We start from the raw sequence: 25,422 nt of genomic DNA, 5'->3' as shown, positions 1-25,422 counted from the left end.
TTGATCAATATTTTGGATATGCTAGCCTATTGTAAATTATCAAATGTCTGATCAATTCATACAATTCTGAATATAGTCATTTATAATGCTAATGCAGAGGCACCAATAAATAGTAAAGTACACTTATTGTATGCTGTTTTTCATGTGCATTCCCTTACGTCTAAGCTTCTACGGTGATTCAGGCTTTATAAATTGTTGTGAGGAAGTGTATCTGTGAACTATATTCTGTAATATAATTACAAAACAATAGAAATGCAATTGTGTATTGCTGCGGTTTGTCTGATATCCAACAGTCCATGATCAACTCAGAGCATTTTGCAGAGAAAATGGGTTGAGGCATACATACTATTTAGGCTCGGAATGACGTGGCCCATTGTTTACCTTGTTACCTGGCAATGTCCATAAGGGTGTTTCAAACAGCTGTCAATCAAGGCAAGGTCATGAATGTAAGCTCCCCACCCAAGATACAATTTCTTATTCTGAGTTTTTTAATAGTGTACAAATATTATGGGTTTTGGTCATAGGCTATTTTTACTTGGGAAATAGGATGACTGCAAGACCTTAAATGTTAAAACGAGGGGGTTGAAATTGTACTTCACACTGAGCCAGCTGTGTGCGAAGGTAACCACTGAAACCCTATGGAGAGAAGGGTTTGAGAGCTAGGTTGGAGCATGTGCTTTCAGGTCCAGTAGCACTCTAGGATGCAGGCCCAAACCTATCTTCTGATCACCAAATGAACTCTAACCTTAGCGGCAAAGCTTGTGTTTAAGGTTGAGCATAATGTTGCTAGCAATAATCAGGATATTTTGGATTAACCTTTACTTGTCGATACTTTCTTTGTTCTCAATTCAGATGGCACCAGTGTCTTAAAAAAGTATGTGTCCAGTCGCAGGTGGAACTCCGATAACGAGGACATTTTGTGTGTGTAACTATTTGAGTCACACTGACGCAATGTCATACCTCTAAATGTGGTCGGGGGGGGGGGCATCTTTCAGGTGGGATGTTAAACGGGTGTCCTGACTCTCTGTAGTCACTAAAGATCTCATGGCACTTATTGTAAGAGTAGAGGTGTTAACCTCTTGTGTCCTGGCTAAATTTCCAATCTGGTCCTCCTACCATCACGGTCACCTAATCATCCCTAGCTTACAGTTGGCTCATTCCTCTCCCCTGTAACTGTCCCCCATGTCGTTGCTGTAAATGATAATGTGTTGTCAGTCAATTTACCTGGTAAAATTAGGGTTAAATAAAAAAAATTGGGGGAAGATCGGTTGAAGTAGGAAATAACCAACACTGCGCAGTACTCTTAGGTTATGCCACAAGAGGGCGACATTGACTAAGAAATGGGCCCCATAAAATTAGTTAACTCATCTTTGGTACACTGATTCGTGATTTTCTTTTCATATTTAGTTAGCAAATGATTTTCACAACAGTCTGCTGCACTTGTATACAACTATCCAACATACAACTATTCAAGTAGACCATCTAGAGTTCGTGCAGCGTATCATTATACAAACTGTCAGTTGCTTTAATTTATTTTACAGTTCAAATTAAGTTATTGTATTCCAGGTTGTTGTTGTTGTTGGGGGGGGGCTGTGTTTTGTGCAAACTATTAATAATCGCGCCAGACCAGTCTGTCGCCCTGTGCTGTATAATAATTTAAAAAAAAAAACATTTACAGCAAGTGATTTCGTTCGCCAGTAGCGCGCACTGGTTTGCAGCTGCCTCTCCTAGTATGTGAATATTCATTCCAGGCAGTTTTTACGGTGGGAACGTGAGTACTCCCCTTCCCCCAGCACCCCCTCCCCTGGGCTCCGCGAGCGCGCACGCGTGCAAAACCGTGTGGGAATGGCTGTTGTGTGACCGGGGGTTGGGCCGCTAGGAGCTGCTAGAGTTTGTAATGTCCGCCATGTTGGCCATGGCGTATTGAACCAGGGAGAGCGGAGCCTCGGAAAAAAGAGACCGACAGAGAGCGATCAAAACCCGGGCCTTCCCGGCTCCGTTCGCATCTCCATATACCTACCCTACTACCAATCGAACGGTTGACTTCTGGCGAACATCGCAGATCCATCCATGAGAACTCAAAGCAGTACTGTTGTGAACCTTAGGTTATCGGTTAGATTAATGCTGAATCTTACATTATAAAAAAAACATGAGTAAATTGTCGTTTCGGGCACGGGCGCTGGACGCTACCAAGCCTCTACCCGTCTTTCGCTGCGAGGACTTGCCAGACCTGCACGAATATGCCTCTATCAATCGGGCAGTACCGCAAATGCCAACTGGGATGGAGAAAGAGGAAGAATCGGTATGTTTTATCGCTGGCAGATTCATATTTGATATGTATTCCACATTTTCACAATATGGGGGGCGTCGCTACCTTGCCTGCGCAACTTTGCACAAAATGGCGGCCATATCGGTTTACCGTGAACACGGTAGATAGCGACGTAATTTGCGTGTTACACCTACATTTTTCCGTTAATCTAATCCTAACCGTGTATTGTTTCGAATTTGGGTTCGTTAGCCGTGTTGTGTCAACTTATTTCAAATGGAATTGTATTGGAAAGCACAAAGGGGTCACGTGATTCGTTTCGCATCCGCCATTTTGTTGACTTTCACTTTGCCAAAGACTGCTGGGGATGGGCTTTGAAGTGTTGCCCTTACCATGAACAAATACCAGGGGGAGACATTGAGTCGACATGTTTTGAATGTGCAACATTTGGTCAGATCGCTAAAACCGACCACGTTCGTGTCTGAGTGTCACTAGTAGCAGTGTTGTCACGATACCAGAATTGATACTATACCAGGTTTGGTATCACGATACTCTATACCGAAACGATACCACGGCAAAAAAAACAGGGTATTAGCTGAAGTCAGAATAACCACGGATTTTTTTTTTTTTTTTTTTAACACATTGTTCAATCTTATAGTATTTTCAATTCCTTTAAATATAAAACTTCATATTACCCTTACAAAAATAGATTTCTGTTTTGAAAATGCAGTACGTGTAGTAACTCGTTTTGGACGCAGTAATTACAGAATAACTACAGTGTAATGCAGATACACGGCAAAATTACTGCATTAAAAAAATGTATATATTGGAAGCAGTATTTGCTGCATTCTGCAGTGTTAATGCACTCTTCTTTTTTTTGTAAGGGAATATCATCAATGTTTCTTTGGCAAAACCCTATCGGAGACTCGAAGCATACAATTGAGATCTAAACTGTTTTAAAATGTAATTTGATACATATCGGTTAATTTGCTCATCTATGACCTTATTGGGTCAACTGCTATACATTATACCTATGAATCATTACAGCTAAATAATTGAATGTATTAAATGAATAGTTTAGTTCCAAAATGACAACACATTGAAGCTAATTTCTGAAACTTCTATATTGCAGTAGTCTACACACCATATGATGGATTTTACACAGCATAATGATTCCCAGGGTGCAATGCTCCGCCCAGGGCTGCTAGTGGCTACTGCTAGCAAGACCAGACAAACGCAAAGTAGTCTAAATATATTGCTGTCATAGCTAACTTATGAGTGCATGTCACATTAATTTTGGGTTGTAATCATCAGGATCATGTGAATGTCAGGCTGAATATATGTTCATGTCATTGTCGCTCATGAGCACTTTACATTTAGTTGATAGTGGAATGTTACTATGCAAATTAGCGGTTGACATAGTAACAGGACTCTCTCTGACATGTAGGATTCTGGCAGGATTGGTATAGATCTTTCATTCTCATTGAAAGCAAGTCTAAGAAGCAATAGCTCTGCTCTTTCCCTTTACTGGTTTTCTTTTGTAAACCAGCTTCAAACAACTATAAATAATGTTTTTGGTTATGGAAAAGGTTACAGTGATTCTCTACACAACTTTGTTTTGTCACACAAACTGACATTTAAGTGAACTATTTTAGCAGCCAGGGAAAGGGCGATTTCTGCTTATTTTTTAAAATTATAACATTTCCTTTAGTCAGCACACACACTCACCTCGCACCATGTTTTAGTCATTTACTACTTTACCTTCGATGCACACGGAGACGCACACAATTACACATGTCCAATATCCATGAGTTCATCCGACTCTTCAGTAAGTACAAGGGCTGCCGTCATTGCCAAAATCTCGTAATGTGGTTATCAGCTGTGTACAGGCAACTGTCTCCTGAGTGCTGAGCAGCAAAATGGAGCAGTTGCTATGACTACTCAGAGCAGCTGTATTGCATTAGTGGAAACCAAAACTGTTCTCAGGGCATTTCTGCTGGTCTTTTGACCAGCAGAAATGACTTTTTCAGGTTAGGAGAATTAACGTGGCAGGATTTGGATGACCTAAAATTGTCCCGTCGTGGCTCTTAACATCTAGCTACAACGAGGCTTGCCCAGTGAAACATTTTGGTTTCCACTTAATGCAATGCTGTAGAATTGGGATGGGACAGGAAAGTTCCAGGGTTATAGAACTATAGCAGTATGGGAATTTTGTTGACAGGACAGGAATACATTTTTACTCTTGTGTCAAACTAATGCAAATGTCACGTGTTAAAATAGTTTGTCGTTTGCAACTGAACCTCCCTTGCGCTGCAGTGCTTTAACACTTTTTGCATAGTTGTTTCGGTGGACTGGTCCTCATCTGCTCTGTAAGCAAAGTATTCCCATAGATCGCCTCTGGAGCCAGATTTGTCAACAAGCTGCGGCGTGGAGGTATGATGTTTTCGTTAGAAGCCATGCTGTCAGCATTCTCTCTCTCTTGCTTCGTGCAACACTAACTACTAGTCAATCATTTTGATTATGAACAGAAAAATAAGCGTGTCTGTCTTTTCTAGTTCAAAAGCATGCGCATAAGCTTTTCTTAGCCATGTGTCTCAGTGACAGGAGTAAGGAGAGATGGGGTCTGTTGGAAGTTTGACCATAGTCTAATTCTTCATTCAAGCTGACAGAAAACAAGCATTTTAGAATCCAGTGCCAGTGTTCATAAAGCATCTCAGAGTAGGAGTGCTGCTAGATATTAGATAAGTAGCTATGGAATGAAGTAGCAATCTATGGGTGTAGTGAAGCCCAGACTCCTGAATGTAGTATAGCAAGATCTGAGTGTTCAGGCCAGGGGTTGGAACCAACATGATCTTCCGGCGCTTCGTTCTGAACAGGACCTTTGTTTTTTCGTTTCGCGCTTCCGACCGGTAAAATACATTTCTAAACCCGTGCGAAACCCCACCAAGTACCGTTTTTTTTCGTTCTTTTTAAAAACTTGTAATCAAGGGGCACGTTATTTTTTTTTTAATGCCTGGAGTGTAAAATAACGTTATTAACCGGTTCCCATGCTTTTAAAATAACAGTTCTGTTCCAGGAACAGTGTGGATGACCTTTTGTTCCAGGTTACATTTCTTTCTGTACCTTCAAAAAAATGTTTTTGGTTCTGTTCTGTGAACCGGTTCCACCCCCTGGTTCAGGCTGATGCTGTGTGTGTGCGCATTTTTACACTGTCAGGGGGTTTGATGCAAAACAACTTTGACCCAGTTTTGGGTTATAATCCAAAACAAACCCAGTGGCCAATTTTGAGCATTGTGTTATGTATGGTCTGAGAGACAGTGGGTTATTGCCTCTTCATGACCTCACCAGGGCATCAGAGGGGGGTGTCTTGTGCTGAGATGCCTCAGTGAACGCAAGCAGAGGAAGGGACTGGGGGTGCAGTTAATTTTACTATCAGAAGAATCCCAACTGCCCCTCTGTTCTGTGCTTTCTCTGTTATGTAACTGCCTGGAGTGACAGAGACCGAGGGAAATAGAGGCTGTTTTACTTCAGGGGCCCAAGTGATATGCAGCGTGGCTGCTTTACTGTCTGACCCACATTTACACCAGTGGGAACTGGATGGGGAAACCCTGGGTCTGTATCCTAAATGGCACCCTATTCCCTTTATGGTGCACTACTTGTGAACAGGGCACACAGTGTTAGTGGTCAATTAGTTCATTATGTAAAGAATATGGTGCTATTTGGGACAGACTCTGGGAGCTGATTGACTTAGTCAAACTGGATGGATTGGTAGCTAGCTTCTCCTGACCAGGAACTGGTCTGGTGGTTTTAAATCTGGAACGCAAAGCTTTCTGGCTGGCTGGCTGGCGGGCTATTGTGAAACCATACCGGAATCAACAGGATGCATATTTTATACAGCTCAATGTTTTATGCAGTGTTGGTGGAATTTTGAAATGTAGGAAAGTGAGGGAAACAAAGAAATTGAAAATACTGTTTGGCTGCATCTATAATGTCCATAATAACTTTTCCCTTTACTGTCCTGTACCAAATTGATTGTCATTGTCTTGTGGTGGATTTGTCTTTGTACAGTTGGGCTACTTGGTTAGTGAATGGACTGGGTTAGTAACCAAGCGATCGCTGGTTCGAATCCCGAGCCGGCATTGTGGAAAAAACTGCAGTTCCGCCAGATTCAGTTAAATCAGTTAAGCCCCGCACTTCTCTGATTCAGATGGGCTGGGTTGAATGCAGAAGACACATTTTGTTGTGCAACTGACTAGGTATCCCCTTTGAGCGCTTGGCTATTATGTCCCATGTAGTGAACAATTTCCAACCCCTGCCTGCCTCGCACAGTTTGAGTTTTGTAATCTGTCAAGAGGAACATGTCAAGGACTGAGAGCTAGTGTTTCATGATCCTAAACATTATTACACCTAGCTAGGTAACATCACAGTACACGCAGCCTTATACATTCCTGCTTAAATGTTGAGATGCTGCATGATTTGAGTTCAGTGCACCTGCTACTTTACTAGAATTTACTGTTAGGCTACTATAATCTGTACAGAGATCTACTTGAATACTGAGCTAGTCCTTGATCAGGCATGTGTGGGCTGTTTTAATTGAATGTAAGAAATTAATTTAGGGCTGTCACTGACTTTAAAAAAAAAATTGTCGACCAGGAGTTGTCTATTCTTTCGACCAATCGTCTGGTCAACATTTTTACATGTGTATTTCTCCATATGGACATGCCCTATATGTTTTAATAAAATCAACAATATGTAGGCTACAGCCAGATTGTCTGATGCTTCAAGCACACTGTGATTCAATAATTAAAACACATATGACTCAGGAGGGAGCCAGGGAGCCTAACCAGAAGGGGAAAAAACTGTTTCCGAACCACCGCTGCTGCTGGCTTTCGCAGATTCTGCCACTATGTTCCCAAAGTTGCCAGTAATGGTCTACACCAGGGGTCAGCAACCTTTCCCATTTGCAGTGCCAATTTATCTTACCATTTCAACCGATCTGCATGCCAGTCTTCGTATCTCAATCATTGGCATGTGGTTAATCAAAATTGTATCTAAATCTAAAGGAAAATATACATCTAAAATTAACTTCCATTGCCAACTATGTAAAAATAGCCTACACAAATTCAACAAATAAAAACATTGCAGCCTGCAGGTAGAACATACACTGTGTGGCCTGTCTGCAAGGAACTTGAAACATTGTATCAACTGTGTCCACACCAAAAGTTAACAATCTTGCAACATAACATATAAAATGTTATGAACCCTCAGTTTCCCATGCCAGTGAGCTCCATACATACAGCTGTATTTGCGCAAGGATAAGTCAAACAGCCTATCGACCGAACAATCGACTAAATGGGGAAAGTTGTAATTGAATTGAATGTAAGCCTACCTCTACCTTTTGATTACACCGCTCTGACTGAGAAGACTGGCTTGGAGTCATCAGCTGTGTCACAAATGGCACCCTTATTCCCTATATAATCCACTAATTTGGACCGAGACCCATGTAATCAGCATAAATCTGAACACCTGCTGGAGGCCACACTTTGGTTGTCAAGGCAACTTTTATTGGAGTCACCTCCTGTGCATCCAGGTATCATTGGAATGAATCAGCTGTGAAAATAGGCTACGTGACATTCTGTTTTATTTCTGTTTTAGGGGTGTGGCATAGCTGTGTCTCAGGTAGTTTAATGGCAGTAGGGTCGTGTAGTGCTAGTCTGGTTCCAGAGGTTTCTACTCTTGTCAATGCCAACTCTGTTTTGCATGACCAAGATTGAGAACAAGTTGGCGTGATGGCACAAACAGACTGGCACTGAGGCAAGCATGCTGCTTCTTGTAGCAAGGTTTCTGTATCATAGCTATCATGGACTTTCCTATCAGGGTCCTTCTCTCCCTGTCACCATCCACACTACAGGTTACACCTGCCTTAGCTAATACTGCGACGACAGGGGTCTTCGAGCTCTTCTTGCCCAGGGATCCTTTCCCAGGCAAATTGGCAGCCCAGGAGCCCCACATAATTAGAAGAGTAAGTGTAAACTCTCAGCTCTTTCCCTGGTTAAACAAAGGTAGGCAATACTCCAGTAAGTGTAATTAGCGCAAATGAGTAATTTGTTACATTTTAGGGAGTGGCGTAATGAAGTTGGCATCATTAGGAATAAGATCCTTTGCTTTTTCTACTGTTGAAACAGTTGAAGTCACAAGTTTACATAAACCTTAGCCAAATGCATTTAATGAGTTTGACAAATCCTGCCATTTAATCCTAGTAAAAAATTCCCTGTCTTAGGTCAGTTAAGATCACCACTTTATTTTAGGAATGTGAAATGTCAGAATAATAGTGGAGATTTATTTCAGCATTTATTTTTTTGTCACATTTACTTACATACATACTCTCAATTAGTTTTCGGTAGTATTGCCTTTAAATTGTTTAACTTGGGTCAAATGTTTCGGGTTGCCTTCCACAAGCTTCCCACAATACGTTGGGTGAATTTTGACCCATTCCTCCTGACAGCTGGTGTAACTGAGTCTGGTTTGTAGGCCTCCTTGCTCACACATGCTTTTTCAGTTCTGCCCACACATTTTCTATATGATGGAGGTCATGGCTTTGTTATGACCATTCCAATACCTTGACTTTGTTGTCCTTAAGCCATTTTGCCACAACTTTGGAAGTATGCTTGGGGTCATTGTCCATTTGGATGACTCATTTTCTACCAAGCTTAACTTCTTGCGTCGAGCCATCCGGGATCGTGAATACAGCCTCAAGCTCATTACCATAACGCAACGTTAACTATTCATGAAAATCGCAAATGAAATGAAATTAATATGCTAGCTCTCAAGCTTAGCCTTCTGTTAACAACACTGTCATCTCAGATTTTCAAAATATGCTTCTCAACCATAGCAAAACAAGCATTTGTGTAACAGCTAGCGTAGCATTTAACGTTAGCATCAGCAGGCAACATTTTCACAAAAAAACAAAATCATTCAAATAAAATCATTTACCTTTGAAGAACTTCAGATGTTTTCAATGAGGAGACTCTCAGTTAGATAGCAAATGCTCAGTTTTTCCTGAAAGATTTGTTTAGGAGAAATCGCTCCGTTTGGTGCGTCACGTTTAGCTACGAAAAAAACCTGTATCCAGGAGTGTAATTATCCCCGCAGCTCATTAGCATAACACGTTAACTATTCATGAAAATCGCAAATGAAATTAATATGCTAGCTCTCAAGCTTAGCCTTTTGTTAACAACACTGTCATCTTAGATTTTCAAAATATGCTTCTCAACCATAGCAAAACAAGCATTTGTGTAACAGCTAGCGTAGCATTTAGCGTTAGCATCAGCAGGCAACATTTTCACAAAAACCAGAAAATCATTCAAATAAAATCATTACCTTTGAAGAACTTCAGATGTTTTCAATGAGGAGACTCTCAGTTAGATAGCAAATGCTCAGTTTTTCCTGAAAGATTATTTGTTTAGGAGAAATTGCTCCGTTTGGTGCGTCACGTTTGGCTACCAAAAAAACCCGAAAAATCAGTAATCAAAACGCCAAACTTTTTTCCAAATTAACTCCATAATATCGACAACATGGTAAACGTTGTTTAGAATCAATCCTCAAGGTGTTTTTCACATATCTCTTCATGATATATCGTTCGTTGAAAGCCTCCTCTCTCCTCTCAATCACTGGATGACTGCGTGCAGCTTGTAGATTACGCACCAATTTAGACGAAGGACACCGGGCGGACCCCTGGTAAATGTAGTCTCTTATGGCCAATCTTCCAATGATATGCCTACAAATACGTCACAATGCTGCAGACACCTTGGAGAAACGATAGAAAGGGCAGGCTCATTCCCGGCGCATTCACAACCATATAAGGAGACAATGGAAAACAGAGCTTCAAAAATTCTGCCCATTTCCTGGTTGAAGTTTCATCTTGGTTTCGCCTGTAGCATGAGTTCTGTGGCACTCACAGATAATATCTTTGCAGTTTTGGAAACCTTGGAGTGTTTTCTTTCCAAAGCTGCCAATTATATGTATAGTCGAGCATCTTTTCGTGACAAAATATTGCGCTTAAAACGGGCACGTTTTTTAATCCATAAATTAAAAGAGCGCCCCCTATATCCAAGAAGTTAACTTCCTGACTGATGTCTTGAGATGTTGCATCAATATATCCACTTAATTTTACTTCCTCATGGTGCCATCTATTTTGTGAAGTGCAACAGTCCCTCCTGCAGCAAAGCACCCCCACAACATGATGCTGCCACCCCCGTGCTTCACGGTTGGGATGGTGTTCTTTGGCATGCAAGCCTCCAACCTTTTTTCCTCCAAATATAACGATGATCATTATGGCCAAACAGTTGTTATATTTTTGTTTCATCAGATCCGAGGACATTTCTCTAAAAAGTATGATCTTTGTCCCCATGTGCAGTTGCAAACCATAATATGGCTTTATTATGGTGGTTTTGTAGCAGTGGCTTCTTCATTGCTGAGCGGCCTTTCAGGTTATGTCGATATAGGACCCCCCCCCAAAAAAGATTAAAACAAACCATTAACAATGGTAACTATTTACATATTTTCTATTTACAATATTGTGAAGACCCTCAGTCCTCTACACAATATTGTGCTGCTGTGCCATGGCCCATAGCAGTCTCTTTCTGCTGTAAAGCAAAGGCTTGCTGAACAGGTGGTGCAGGTGATGGGGCATTTCCTGTGACAAAGGGCACAACGACGTCTCCCTACTGTGCCCTTTGTGCCCTGAGGCACATTCATGCCTGCAGAGATTAATCTGGGCAGGTGAACACCACTGGTTGGAGCAGAAGGGACAGAGGTAGAGGGGACAGAAGGTGCTACAGTGGACTTGCTGTAGCTAGCAAGCTCCTGGATGAGCAGCTCCTGCATGGCGTCCTCGCCATGCAGAAACATGTCCTCCGCCTGGGTGTCAAAACTAGCTTCGCTGAAAGATTAATCTTCCTGAAGCAACTCGGTCTCGCTGTATCCATTTCCTCTATAATTTGGGTTAAATCTGTATACCTAGACTTTGTTTTAGCTTTTCCTGATTTATTTGCCACATTTTATATATATATATAAACTTGTTTAAAATGCTATTGAATATGTACTGCTATGCGTAACACCCGTGGCTCCGTCAAGTAGGATTTGCAATTGTGAATGAAACTCTTTTACCCCAGAGTTTACGACAAAGACTGGTCTTCAAACGTAACCATTACATATTGCCGGTTACCTCAGCTCATTGGCTATCTTCAAAGCTAGATTTCAAGATGATCATTGGGCCAAAATACAGTCAACCAAAGTTCAAAGTTGAATGAGACGGAAATCAGGACGCAAGCGGTTTACAAATGTTTCGTTAGGCTATAAAAATGGATTTTATCAAACAAAACGAACATTCACTGTGTAGTTAGGACACTTGGCTTTGCCACCAGAGGAAGATCTTCAATGGTAAGCGATTTATTTTATTGTCATTTCTGACTTTCATGACGCTAATGCTTGGTTGGAAAATGCTAGTAATACTTGTGTGTGTGTGGTCCTCAGAAAATAGCATGTTTGCTTTCGTAGTAACGGCTTTTTGAAATCTGACACAGCGGCTCGATTAATAAGAAGTTCATCTTTTAAATGATGTAAGATGCATGTATTTACAAGAATGTTTACTATAACAAATGATGTATTTAGAATGTTAGCTCTCGGCAGTTTCACCGGATGTTGGCCTGGTGGGACGTTAGCGTCTCACCTACCCTAGAGAGGTTAAGAGCAATTGGAGGCCACGGAAGGAGAGTTGTATGGCATTGAAGCTCGTCTGGAGGGTTTTTAGTGTCCAAAGAAGGGCCAGAAGTACACTGACTGGTGTCCTCTGCGTAGAAGTGGATCAGAGACTCACCAGCAGGAAGAGCGACAAAATTGATGTATACAGAGAAGAGTCAGTCCAAGAATTGAAGCCTGAGGCACCCCCATAGAGACCGCCAGAGGCCTGGACAACAGGCCCTCCGATTTGACACACTGAACTCTATCAGAGAAGTAGTTGGTGAACCAGGCGAGGCAATCATTTGAGAAACCAAGGCTATCGAGTCTGCCGATGAGGATGTGGTGATTGACAGTCGAAAGCCTTGGCCAGATCAACGAATACGGCTGCACAGTATTGTTTCTTATCGATGGCAGTTAAGATATCGTTTAGGACCTTGAGCGTGGCTGAGGTGCACCCATGTCCAGCTCTGAAACCAGATTGCATAGCGGAGAAGGTATGGTGGGATTCTAAATCTGGGCATCTGGGACTGAGTAGGAGGCTGTTCACTCTGGGCACGCTATTTATCCAGAAGTGAAAATGCTGCCCCCTATCCCAAAGAAGTTAAGGTGTACCTTTTTTAGCCTCCCAAAAAGCAACTTGCAATGATCCGACCAATAAATGTTTTTACTCGCACAGCCAAGTCAAATGGTCGCAAAATACGACTCAATGGGCAGTCTGGAGCCCTGCTACACAGTGAGACTGCTTCAAGGTTGACTCCTTTCACATAAGGGTGCAAACTCCTGTTTTTAAAGGTGTCAGTCAGTGTGCTATGTGGTTTACATTTCACCGAAGCGATGATGTTGCTTTGTTAACCTGTTGCGACGAGCAATCCCGTGTCCGGGAGCATAATTATAGCCTCAAGCTCATTACCATAACGCAACGTTAACTATTCATGAAAATCGCAAATGAAATGAAAGAAATATATTGGCTCACAAGCTTAGCCTTTTGTTAACAACACTGTCATCTCAGATTTTCAAAAATGCTTTTCAACCATAGCTACACAAGCATTTGTGTAAGAGTATTGATAGCTAGCATAGATTAAGCACAAAAACAAGAAAAGCATTCAAATAAAATCATTTACCTTTGAAGAACTTTGGATGTTTTCAATGAGGAGACTCTCAGTTAGATAGCAAATGTATATTTTTTCCAAAAATATTATTTGTGTAGGAGAAATCGCTCCATTTTGTTCATCACGTTTGGCTAAGAAAATAAACGAAAATTCAGTCATTACAACGGCGAACTTTTTTCCAAATTAACTCCATAATATCGACAGAAACATGGCAAACGTTGTTTAGAATCAATCCTCTGGTGTTTTTCACATATCTATTCGATGATAAATCACTCGTGGCAGTTTGGTTTCTCCTCTGAACAAAATGGAAAAATGCACGCACCTGGAGATTACGCAATAGTTTCGACGGAGGACACCGAGCGGACACCTGGTAAATGTAGTCTCTTATGGTCAATTTTCCAATGATATGCCTACAAATACGTCACAATGCTGTAGACACCTTGGGGAAACGACAGAAAGTGTAGGCTCATTCCTTGCGCATTCACAGCCATATAAGGAGACATTGGAACACAGCGCATTCAAAATCTGGCTCACTTTCTGTATGACATTTCATCTTGGTTTCGCCTGTAGCATTAGTTCTGTGGCACTCACAGACAATATCTTTGCAGTTCTGGAAACGTCAGAGTGTTTTCTTTCCAAAGCGGTCAGTTATATGCATAGTCGAGCATCTTTTCGTGACAAAATATCTTGTTTAAAACGGGAACGTTTTTCATCCAAAAATGAAATACTGCCCCCAGAGGTTCAAGAGGTTAATGTAGCTGTCCTCCAGACTAACCTCGTTTAATGTTTTCCTTGTGTATGTCATTGCACATCACCAAAAGCACTGTTGTTGATGATGTAGGCCTAATGACTGACTCTATGACCTCTCCTTTGTTATATTCCTCCCTCACAGGAGCACCATCTCCAGCGGGCCATCTCTGCACAGCAGGTGTACGGGGAGAAACGGGACAACATGGTCATCCCCGTCCCCGAAGCAGGGAGCAACATCGCCTACTACGAGTCCCTCTACCCCGGGGACTTCAAGATGCCAAAGCAGCTCATTCACATACAGCGTGAGGACTATTACTATTCATGTAGCCTGTCTGTATTTCTCCTGTGTGTCTGTCTTTCTCCTGTGTGTCTCTGCCGCGCCTATCTGTCTGCAGTCAGTCGGCAGATGTTTGTTTTTCTTGTCTTGAGTGTGCCTGGTGTGTCTGCTGGTTTTCCTGTGTGTGTGCGCATACTGCAGTTTGTTTTTGTGTTCATGCTGCTGCGTGTTCATGCTGCTGCGTGTGTGTGCTCTGTCTGAGGTATGTTTAAGTGATTGTGTCAGCCCCTGGGGTGTCTCTAATAGCAGCAGTGTGATCTCAGACGTGTCCTGTTGTCTGAAAGCATTTGAGCTCACTCACTCACCCACACACACAATCACACAGGCTGCGGCGGGGGGAGAGTGGGGCACTCTGTCTGTCGGTCTGGATACTCAGTAAGCCCAGGGGACCCCCTCTCAGCCCCAGTTTACAAACACTCCTGTCTGCACTGTTTTTTTTTAAGGACTTTCATGTAAGACCAGATATATAAAGGGATGGCAGGCTTTTTGCAAGCTTAGCGTATTTCTGGAGTTGGCAGCATTACCTTGCTGATTGTGGGCAAAAAATAGAGATGTGTTTTTATCAGAATTCCCATTTATCATCTTTCTGTAACACCTATTCACTATAAAGTACACTACTTTTGACCAGGGCCCTTAGCTCTCTGGTCAAAGGTAGTGCACTATATAGGGTGCCATTTGGCAATCACTCTAAAAGTACTGCAAAGTGTTGTTGGCGTTATTTCTTACTTCAACCCGGTTCTCTATCACAGCTTTCAGTTTGGATACAGAGCAGCCGGACTACGACCTGGATTCAGAGGACGAGGCATTTGTGAATAAGCTGAAGAAGAAGATGGAGATCACCTCTCTGCAATTTGAGGAGATGATTGACCGGCTGGAGAAAGGCAGTGGCACACAGGTACTTTAACCACACCACAATGGTCAAGGAATTTCTTAGGCCAGTGTTAGGACATAGGCCAGTGTTTCTCAAACCTCTCCTTGTGTACCCCAAGCCTTTCTGCCTATTTGGTCAAATAAGTGGAATGGCTAGGGGTCATTAAGGAGAAGTTTGGGAAGCACTTTTGTCGGCTGTAGGTGTTCATGATTAGTCTAGGTGGTTTATTGAGTACTAGAAAGAACAGTGTGACTAAATGTGTGTTGCCTCCTCTCCTCAGCTGGTGAGCCTGCAGGAGGCCAAGCTGCTGCTGAAGGAGGATGACGAGCTGATCAAGGAGGTGTTTGACTACTGGACGAGGAAGCGAAAAAACTGTAAGAGTAGCTCACTCATCCCCACTGTGAAGCAGGAGAAGAGAGACGGATCCAGCACCTCGGACCCCTACGTGGCCTTCCGCAGGAGGACTGAGAAGATGCAGACCAGAAAGGTGAGGCTTGGAGGCCAGTTCCCACAACAGGGTCTTTAAAGACCATGCCATCACCCAGACACAATTCTGGACTTAGCTGTAACCTAGAGCTAGTTTCCTAGGGCCTGCATTGGGCATACATTTTAGTTCAAGAAATCTGGGTCCAGGAAACTGGCCTACAAAGTATAGTAAGGAGAGAATCTTGTTTACTTACATGTGCCTCCGTAAATCGATCTTTAGAACCGTAAGAACGACGAGGCTGGGTATGAGAAGATGCTGAAGCTGCGGAGGGACCTGAGCCGAGCCGTCACCATCCTGGAGATGATCAAGAGGAGGGAGAAGAGCAAGCGGGAGCTGCTACACCTCACCCTGGAGATCGTAGAGAAGAGGTGAGAAAGGCCTTCAAAGCTTGTTTTTTTCCTCTGGTTTCTCACTGGGTTTTGGACCTTTAACAACTTTATTTGTCTCAGTTACTAACTAGGCTTTAGAATGCTATTTGCTGTGGGTATAAATGATTGGTCCCCCAAATCAAAGAAACAGTTGCTTTCTCCATGATTGCAGGTTAATGACTGTCTGCAGCTGTTAGTTTTCAGGCTGATTACACACCTGCCATTTTGGTTCTGTGAATTAGGTAGTAGCCTGTGGATATAAACCTGCTGTTTGTTAACCCAAGGAGCCTCCTTTGGGAGTCAAGGCAGGCTGGGGATGCATCCCAAATTGCACCCTATTCCCAATATAGTACACAATGGGCCCCGGTCAAAAGTTGTACACTATAATAGGGCAGTGATCATCAACTAAATTCAGCTGCGGATCGATTTTCTTTTGAGTGGATGGTCAGGGGGTCGGAACATAATTACAAATAATTGGTGGACTGAAAATTGACCGCAAGAAGTTAAAACGGATATAATATTTGACTAAAACGTAATTATTTCAAACCTTGCTTACATTTGTAAATAATCACATATCTATTTTGTGTGGGAATACCTAAGAACAAATTTCCAAAATTAAAATAACTTTTTTGTCATGTCTTTTACTCAGCAAACTTGGGATGCCAAATAAAATCACCTGCGGGCTCCAGTTGGGGAACCCTGATGTAGGAAAGAGTGCCATTTGGGACAAATCCTGTATGATGGGTATTAGCAGAGTAGACCAAGGCCATGTATTTATTTATTTTTATGGAGTCAGGCTTTGCTGCTCATGTTAATTGGGGGCATCATTCAGTGCTCTTTTTTGCATGCATTATCAATTAGAATTCACCTTATTTGTGCAGTAAGGTCAAAGCAATGAGCTCATTCACTTTTACTCAATACACTGGCCATAAAAAAATGGTTTTGTCAATCCATAATAGAATAAGCTGGGCTTATTGTTGGTTAGTTGCATTTATCTCTTAATTTGTTTTTTGGGGGCTTGCTGTTCCCTTGTGGGGCACATTGTGTCCCTTGTGGGGCACATTGTGTCCCAAATAGCACCCTATTCCCTGCAAAGTGCACTACTTTTGACCAGGGACCTATGGACCTGATCAAAAGTAGTGCACAATGCAGGTTGCCATTTGGGAATCGCATTTCCAAACATGACATCAGAATGGGATAGAGTCCATCTGAAAGTAGATGTCACTGCAAGTTTAGATTTTCCTTCTTACCTTGAGTGCTTTTGATTTGTAGTGACATTTCAATTTCCGCCTGTTATCAGCCTGCCCTGCGCTAGAGTCTGCATCCTGATGGTTTTATTTTTACTCACACAGTTGGATTGGTGTATTGTTCTATGATGGAAGATGTTTTGCCCTTGTATAGCAGAGACCCAGGTGGCCAACTTCCTTCACTACTTTTCGCAGTATTTTCTCTGATTTTAGAAATGGTATCGCCTGCTCACATCCAATAACTTGCCTGTCTAAATTACAAAAAGTACTTATGAAAGACTCATGGTTAGGCAGCACACTGCTGAATGTTCCTGCAGTTTAATTGTGCAACGTTTTGACCTAAAAAGGTATTTCTCCAATAACCCTCACCCCCTCTTCCTCTGTGTCCTCCCTAGGAACGGCATGCCTGACTACGGTAGTGAAGTTATGGCAGAGGCCCTGGCCCAGAGGGCCCTGGTAAAGCCCGTCTACACGATACCCATCATTCCCCTCTCCAACAGCAACCAGTACCGCCACCAAGACCACATGGATATGAAGGAGTATAAAACTAAAGTAAGAAACACATATCAAATCACATTTTAGTTGTCACATACGCTGAATACAACAGTTCTAGACCTTAACATGAAATGCTTACTTACAAGCCCTTAACCAACAATGCAGCTCAAGAAATGGAGTTAATAAAATATTTACTAAATAAACAAAAATCGAATCAATCTAAAAGTAACACAATACATTTACATAAGGTTATATACAGGGGGTACTGGTACCGAGTCAATGTGCGGGGGTACAGGTTAGTTAAGGTAATTAGCTGTTGTATTGATAAGGAGATGGGACACTATTATGGTAGCTTCAAGAACGTCTTTACTAAGATAATACCGGATATGTTACGCAGCATTATGGGTACTGTAGTAAATCATGCTACAGCTTTCGTGACTTATTTAGCTAGCACTACTAAGGGTGCCATTGGGGGGACAGATCCTTCTCATTATGACTATTGAGCAGTCAATCAACGCTGGGCGATGAGTGACTCTCCTATTGTTTATCCCCACCCTCATCTATTGATGTAACTGTGTCCCTCCACACTCCTTGTCCACACCCCACTTTGCTTTCATTCCTTCCATTGATTTAACTGATGCCCCCCGTACTGTAGCCTTACTCCCTTACCTCTTCCCTGCTTGTGCTTCTAGTTCAGACAATGCAGTAATATCCAACAACCTAACAATTTCACAACAATTACCTTATACACACAAGTGTAAAGGAATGAATAAGGAATAAAGGAATGAAAAGGAATGACTAATAATATGTACATAAAAAAATATATGAATTAGTGATGGTATAGAATGGCAAAGGCAAGACTAACCTCTACTAGTGGTATGGAGGAGTGTGTTCGGTCAGGGAGGGGTTGAGGTGTGGGGTCTGCTCTTTGGGAAGGCAGGGAGGGGTGGAGTGTTGTGGTCAGTGGGGTGGGGGAGGCACAATCTGTCTGGGCAGAAGCATCTGGTGCATGCCTCCGTGCCTTGCCTCTCATCTGGATACCAATGACTCACTGTTCTGTTCCTGAATGGCACCACCTCCATATGAAATGCTACAGGGCTCGGAATACCTTTTTGTAGCACAGCCTCTATCCTTCATAGGACTTGCTATATATGTTTGTTCATTTATTGAATAGGACAGAGGTAGAGAGGAAATATGGAGGATGGAGTGTATTGAAATAGCAGTGGGACGGATTCAAACCCTGCTGCAGCGGTATATGTGACCTGGAGGCAGCGGCTTCGACCGCGAGACCAACCTAGGCACGCTCTGAATCCCTTTGATAATGTAGACCCCTGTGTAACAGTTTTCCTTTTCTGCTCCTCCTCCTTCCAGCCGGAGAAGACGGAGGTGGTCAGAACGAAGAGGAAGTACGAGAAGAAGCCTAAGATCCCCCCTCTCTCTGCACCCCAACACTCTGGCCCCTCTGTGTTCAACCCCAAGGACCTCAACCAGTATGACTTCCCCAGCTCTGACGACGAACCCTTCTCACAGGTAAACTCATAAATAACGCCGGTGGTGGTGAAGTTTGCGTCGTAAATGTTACCCTATTTCCTATTTAGTGCACCGCTTCATGGGCCCTGGTCAGAAGTAGTGCAACTGTATAGGAAATAGGGTGCCATTTGGGGTGTAGATAATGATGGTGGTGATGTTTATCGGTCTATTTGCTGTCGCAGCGGCAGTAGCAGTTGGATATGTGATTGCAATCATGGCTGTTGTCTTGAGTAGCCAGCCCCATTTGTTATTGTCTCTGGCTCTTATCGTGACTCCCCCCGTGTTTGTTTAGATCCATTCAGGTTCCTCGGAGGCAGAGGAGGAGAATGACCCAGATGGCTGCTTTGCGTTCCGGAGGAAGGCCGGCTGTCAGTACTACGCTGTGAGTAGAGTAGCTGCCTGCGCTCCTGTGACTCCGCTGCTCTATTTATAGCCCATACGCTGCTCTTTCGGCCAGCCACACACAAACACACAGCCAGGGCTGCCGCTTTTTTCTCTTCCACGCTCTGCTGACCACATCAACGCCTTACTGACGGAGCCTTCCCGCTTTGTCTCTTCTCTCTCTCCTCCCTCCCCTCTCTTCACCCTTTTTCTATTTTCTTCTCTCTATTGCTCTCTCTCTCTCCCCCATTCTATCTTGCCATCTCCCTCGCGCTCTCTCTCTGTCCCTCTCTCCCTCCCTCAGTCTCGTCTGGACCAGAGTGGTAACTGGCCGTGGGTCAGCCCCTCTGGGGGCGGTTTGGGCGACCCTCACTTCCGCTACTGCCTCACGTCCCTGACGGTGCCCCGGCGCTGCGTAGGGTTGGCAAGGCGACGCACGGGCAGAGGGGGCAGGTGAGTTCAGACGCCCTTACTGCTGCCTAGGGTTGTGTCCCAAATGGCACCCTATTCCCTATGTAGCTCACTACTTTTGGGCTCTGGTCAATAGGAAATAGGGTGCCGTTTGGGACACATACCAAATCTCGCCTTGAGGCTCTACTAGCCTGTTGTAGTAGCTGTTCATTTGACAGGGGATCCTATTTCTGTGCTGGATGTCATTGAGGAGATTAAGTTGGCAAGTGGTGACAGTTTCTGACACACTCACTGCAACACGCACACACAGATTGGAAAGAACTATCAGGTCTTTGAGGAAGGCTAGAACTATACTACTCTCATAGTGTGACATGCAATTACAGCTGCAACATCTTATCATGCTTATACCACCTGCCCGGGGCTCTGAATTCAAGGTCTTCATGGACCTAAAAAGTTGGGCTGTTCTGAAATGGACCTGGGGCTTTCCCATCCGGACCCAATATGCGTAAAAAAAATGTTTTAATTCCGAACACACCCAAGAATAACTAGACCCGGTACGTAGAGACCTGAATGGATCCTGACCCTGTCCGATCTGAGGGAAACAGCAGAAAATGTATATATATTTTTAAGCTACTTAATAAACACAGCTGATAAAGCGCGAGGTAGAGAGAGGTACCGCTCTAGCAGGGACAGTGCTGTGTGTTTATTCGGTGTGTGTGTGAGCGAGTGACATGGGGAGGAAGGAGGGAGAGATGAGCAACCAACCAAGCCGACTCGCTCTACACTAGATAGTTTATAGAAAACATAGATACATTTGCACAATTAGCACTTCTTGTCTCTCAAATGCATTGTTACAGTTGTTGGTTAGCTACCTAGTACATTTGGGCCATATTAGCATAGACATGGCATCAGTCAAAACAAGGTATCATTAACAAAATACAACAAGCTGAAATGATTCCCCACATGGAAGCTTCTTGTCATTGTTGCTCGCTATTTGACCGTTATGAATAATAAAGCACACCTTCCGGCCACAGATGCGTGCGCATGATTTTCGTAACATTCAGTCAGTCAACCTGTCTATTGCCGCTTTGATGATTTATGATTGGCAAACAAGATACATGTGCCACTTGTGAAAAGCAGGAGCATAAATTATACAATTTATTTCTCTACTGCAGCAGTCTCGTTCGGATCTGGATCTGTACAGGCCTTTCCGGACAACTCAGTTAAAATTACACACCCGTGACAATCATAACAGATCTGACCAAGACCTGTTACTAGGGCTGTTGCGGTGACCGTATTACCGCCACACCGTTGGTTATGAGTCAGGAAGGCAGTTGAATTCCACGAGACCGTTTAGTCACAGTAGTTAGGCTTCTCCAAGCTCTGATGCTGCTGCTGGTTGTTAGTAGGCTACCAAACTTGCTAACTGCCTGCTACTCAGCACTCTATTGTCCCTCTAATCACTCGGACATAAATGAAAATGGAATCAAACACTTCATGAGAGCTCGTTGCTCAACATTTCTATAGGCTATGCAATTGCGTGAGAAAAAAGTAATGGCCACTACTAAAAAGAGGATCCCATCAGCTTTCTATAGACTAGACCTACACCTACTATATTTATTTCTCAATTTTCCTAATATTAAGCACATTGTTTATCTTTACAATAGGAGTATAGCCTACCTGGATGGCATGAAAGCGTTCTCCATTCGTTGTTTAAGTGCATAGATGACATGTGTTTTTCCCCACTGCCCCTGTTTCGAGACATTCTAAATCAAAACAAATTTCACACATATATTATTTGTAAAGACCAGATTAAATCAAGAATAGTCTGATGGGTGACAATATTAGCCTATCACGTGTGAATTCTATATTATCACTTGTGAATGATACCCAGAAACTGCCTTTTCCCGCCACTTTTTGAAATCAGTCGCACACCGCATGTAGCCTAGGCCTATATGTTTTAATAAGGTTTGTATCATAACTAAAATGATCAAATAACTTCTTACAGTTAAGAACATTTTAATTTGCTTTACAAAGGGTTTAGAGCCTAACTGGCATACAGTGGCGTGCGAAAGTATTCACCCCTTTGGCATTTTTCCTATTTTGTTGCCTTACAACCTGGATTTAAAATATCATTTTGGGGGTTTGTATCATGTGTAAAACAAAACATGCCTACCACTTTGAAGATGCAAGGTATTTTTTATTGTGAAACAAGCAAGAAATAAGACTCAAAAAAACAGAACTTTAGCATGCACAACTATTTCCCCCATCAATACTTTGAAGAGTCACCTTTTGCAGCAATTACAGCTGCAAGTCTCTTGGGGTTTGTCTCTATAAGCTTGGCACATCTAGCCACTGGAATTGTTGCCCATTCTTCAATCCAAAACTGCTCCAGCTCCTTCAAGTTGGATGGGTTCCACTGGTGTACAGCAATCTCCACAGATTCTCAATTGGATTGAGGTCTGGGCTTTGACTAGGCCATTCCAATACATTTAAATGTTTCCCTTTAAACCACTCGAGTGTTGCTTTAGCAGTATGCTTAGGATCATTTTCCTGCTGGAAGGTGAACTTCCGTCCCAGCCTCAAATCTCTGGAAGACTGAAACAGGTTTCCCTCAAGAATTTCCCTGTATTTAGCACCATCCATCAAAAACAAAAATATATATATTTTATTAAGCTTTGTTCAATTGTTTTCTTCATACTATAAAATAATTTTAAATATTGCCACAGAATTCTAAGCAAATCTTGTCTGCTAAATGAACTAGTCTAGCCCACAGCCATTTGGCGTATCCACATTAGGACCTAACTTAGAATAAGTTCTTCTGAAATAGACCACATTTTCTTCATATCATGCTTCTTTAGACCTGTCTAAAATAAATAATGGATTTATTGTGACGGTGAAGGCTGTATTACATGTATTTATTATACTTTTTTTAATGTAGATGTTCCAACAGCCTACAAACCACTGATGCAGACCATGTGTGGAAACAAGGCGATGCTAAATGTGTTTATGTTAATTACTGGTCAATTACCTTGGGGCCGACAGTAATTTGCTTGACAAATCACCGTCTGACTAAATTTCATGACCGACACAGCCCTACCTGTGACATCATTTAGAATTCTGGGTCCCGAATCGGGTCTCGGTTATTCGGGTAAAGGTAGATCCGTGAAGACTTGTGCTCTAAATATATCCACGACCTACTATCTCATGTTGTGTAAACAGGAGTCTGTGGATGTGTCCCAAATGGAACCCTGTTTTCTCTATATACTTTTGACCAAGGCATGTGTTCCCTATATAATGCTCTACTTTTGACCAGGTTTGCTCTATTTTTGACCAGAGCCTTATGGGCCCTGGTCAAAAGCAGTGCACTATATAGGGAATAGGGTGCCATATGGAACTCAGTTGGGTGTTATTGTTGCTGTGATTGTAATGAGACTCTCTGATTCTGTTTCAGAGTTTTGCTGGACAGAGCGCACACCGATCTGGACAATATTTACCACAGCCTGGACTCGGACCCCGAGACCGAACCACTTCAAGCCTCATCTCCTCCCACAAGCTCTCCTCTCCGCAGCGCAGCGCCTGCCAGTACCTCAGACACCAATACCTCGGACCGAACCAATGCTCCCAACAACCACCACCCCTCTTCTTCCTCTCCGTCATCTGTGGACCTCAGTGAGATTCTGTTGAACATTAAGTCGGGCCGCTGGAGGCACTTTAGGCCGCGGACGCTATCCCACCACCCCCTGGGTGGTGACATCTCACGCTACAGAGGATTTAGAGGATTTACACGGAGTACGTACTTGGGACAGAGCAGGCTCTTGGGGAGTGGAGCTAACGCCCTACCCCGCACTGGCCCAGGAGCTACACCCGTTACTGGTGAGTTGTGCTCCTCCTGCTTTGTGGTTTACGCTAGAATTCAGGTATTGTGGGCAACCTGCCAAGTCCTGCTTGTGAGTACTGTAGGGCGTTTGTTTCTGTCACTTACCACTTCGCTTTACGGGTGCTATACAATGCAGATATAGGCATAGTATGTACTGGTTTGTTAAGAGTTTGCTGTGCCTCCTGAATGTAATGTACCCCAGCCCAGTGGTGGAGGAATATCTGCTATTCTGTGTTCCACATAACACCTTATTCCCTATATAATGCACTACTTAAGTTTTGACCTGGGCCATATCCTCAAAGAATCTACGAGTAGGAGTGCTGTCCCTAGGATATGTTTTGACTTTTAAATAATAGTTAAAAGGGGGTACCTGATCCTAGATCAGCACTCCTACTCTGAGATGCTTTGTGGAAATGGACCCATGGGGCTCTCGTTAATTTTTGTTTATTTTTTAAAGTAGTGCACTATAAAGGGAATAGGGCATCATTTGGGATGTAGTATTCCACCCCCTTGCTTTAGGGCACTATGTTGATGCTCTTGAGGACAGGTATTCTCTTTAGAAATCGGATAAATATATGTTTTTGGCAGGGAGAGGAGAGGAGGCGTTTGTTTTGACCTAGTCACAGGAGCATTATTTCTTGAAAAGACCATTTTTTTGTTCTGGCAGAGCTATAAAGGTTTAGTGTGAATCAGAATGAGAGAATTGAGCAGGCTTTGAGTGAGTGTGTGTGTGTGGTATGTGGGGAGGGGTGTAATTGGAAAATGTCTCCATGCATGAAATTGTGAGCTACCATTGTTTAGTGTATGTGCCTGCGTGTGCCTGCAAGAGGGAGGGTGCGAAGGAGAGATAAATGTGCATTTTTAAAGGCTCACTGTTCAGCTATTCTGTATCTGATCCTGATTAGGTATTTAATGGTGTATTTTTCTTCTCCAGAAAGCGACGCCTTTTCTGGCTGTAAACCAAATGAACATTCTGCATTCATACGCTGCTTCCTTATAAGAGTACATTAATTCCTGTTCTCCCGACTCGGGGAGTCAATTAGAAATGGTGTCGTATAATTAGATTCAGAAGAGGGCCAATGGCTGTAGAGATGAGTCTGCTGCATGCTAAACACTGTCAGGCTTACTGCTCTGGTCGTCATATAGGTATCTCAAGCTAGAGTCTTGGCTTGTTTGAGTTTAGCCTTGATAGTCCTATCCTTCATGCTATGGTGTCTGAAGACTGCAATATGGAGAGCAATAGTAATAGTGTCTTTTTGTAGGCAATGGCGGAGGCTAACTCCGCCATGGCATCGTTGGCCAAAGCCTATGGGGAAAGTACTGTGGTTTTTGGATCAACGCTGAAAATAAGGTCTGTGTTAAACACAGGCTTAGGAGATCTTACATGCTGACTACACCGGCTCATGTTGATTTTGTCTATCCCTCCAGACGCGATCATGACACACAGGTTAAAATACCGAACTCAACTGTGAATCAATTATATAGGACACATTCATGGACATTTAGCTAGCTAGCTGTTGTCCTGGGAGATGAACATTGGGGTTGTTAT

At 42.9% G+C, this 25,422-nt stretch overlaps 1 protein-coding gene across 2 annotated transcripts in view; it reads left to right on the top strand.

Moving 5' to 3' along the window:
* LOC112215606 (enhancer of polycomb homolog 1) overlaps nucleotides 1-25,422 on the top strand; it is a 62,253-nt gene that overhangs the window by 11,079 nt on the left and 25,752 nt on the right. The window contains exons 1-10 of one of the 2 annotated variants that reach the window (XM_024374768.2): nucleotides 1,807-2,302; nucleotides 14,009-14,168; nucleotides 14,953-15,098; nucleotides 15,355-15,561; nucleotides 15,781-15,929; nucleotides 17,572-17,728; nucleotides 19,043-19,201; nucleotides 19,494-19,583; nucleotides 19,887-20,035; nucleotides 23,448-23,869. In XM_024374768.2, the coding sequence (XP_024230536.1) occupies nucleotides 2,150-2,302; nucleotides 14,009-14,168; nucleotides 14,953-15,098; nucleotides 15,355-15,561; nucleotides 15,781-15,929; nucleotides 17,572-17,728; nucleotides 19,043-19,201; nucleotides 19,494-19,583; nucleotides 19,887-20,035; nucleotides 23,448-23,869 (1,792 nt within the window). In that variant the 5' untranslated portion in view covers nucleotides 1,807-2,149. Of the gene's footprint in view, nucleotides 1-1,806; nucleotides 2,303-14,008; nucleotides 14,169-14,952; nucleotides 15,099-15,354; nucleotides 15,562-15,780; nucleotides 15,930-17,571; nucleotides 17,729-19,042; nucleotides 19,202-19,493; nucleotides 19,584-19,886; nucleotides 20,036-23,447; nucleotides 23,870-25,422 lie in introns of those variants that run through there. The other variant, XM_024374769.2, reaches the window with a different exon arrangement.

This window comes from Oncorhynchus tshawytscha, linkage group LG16 (genome assembly GCF_018296145.1).
Source record: "Oncorhynchus tshawytscha isolate Ot180627B linkage group LG16, Otsh_v2.0, whole genome shotgun sequence".
NCBI classification, from domain to species: Eukaryota; Metazoa; Chordata; class Actinopteri; order Salmoniformes; family Salmonidae; genus Oncorhynchus; species Oncorhynchus tshawytscha.
Note: the sequence above shows the minus strand (reverse complement) of the source record. Positions and strands in the feature narration are given on the sequence as shown.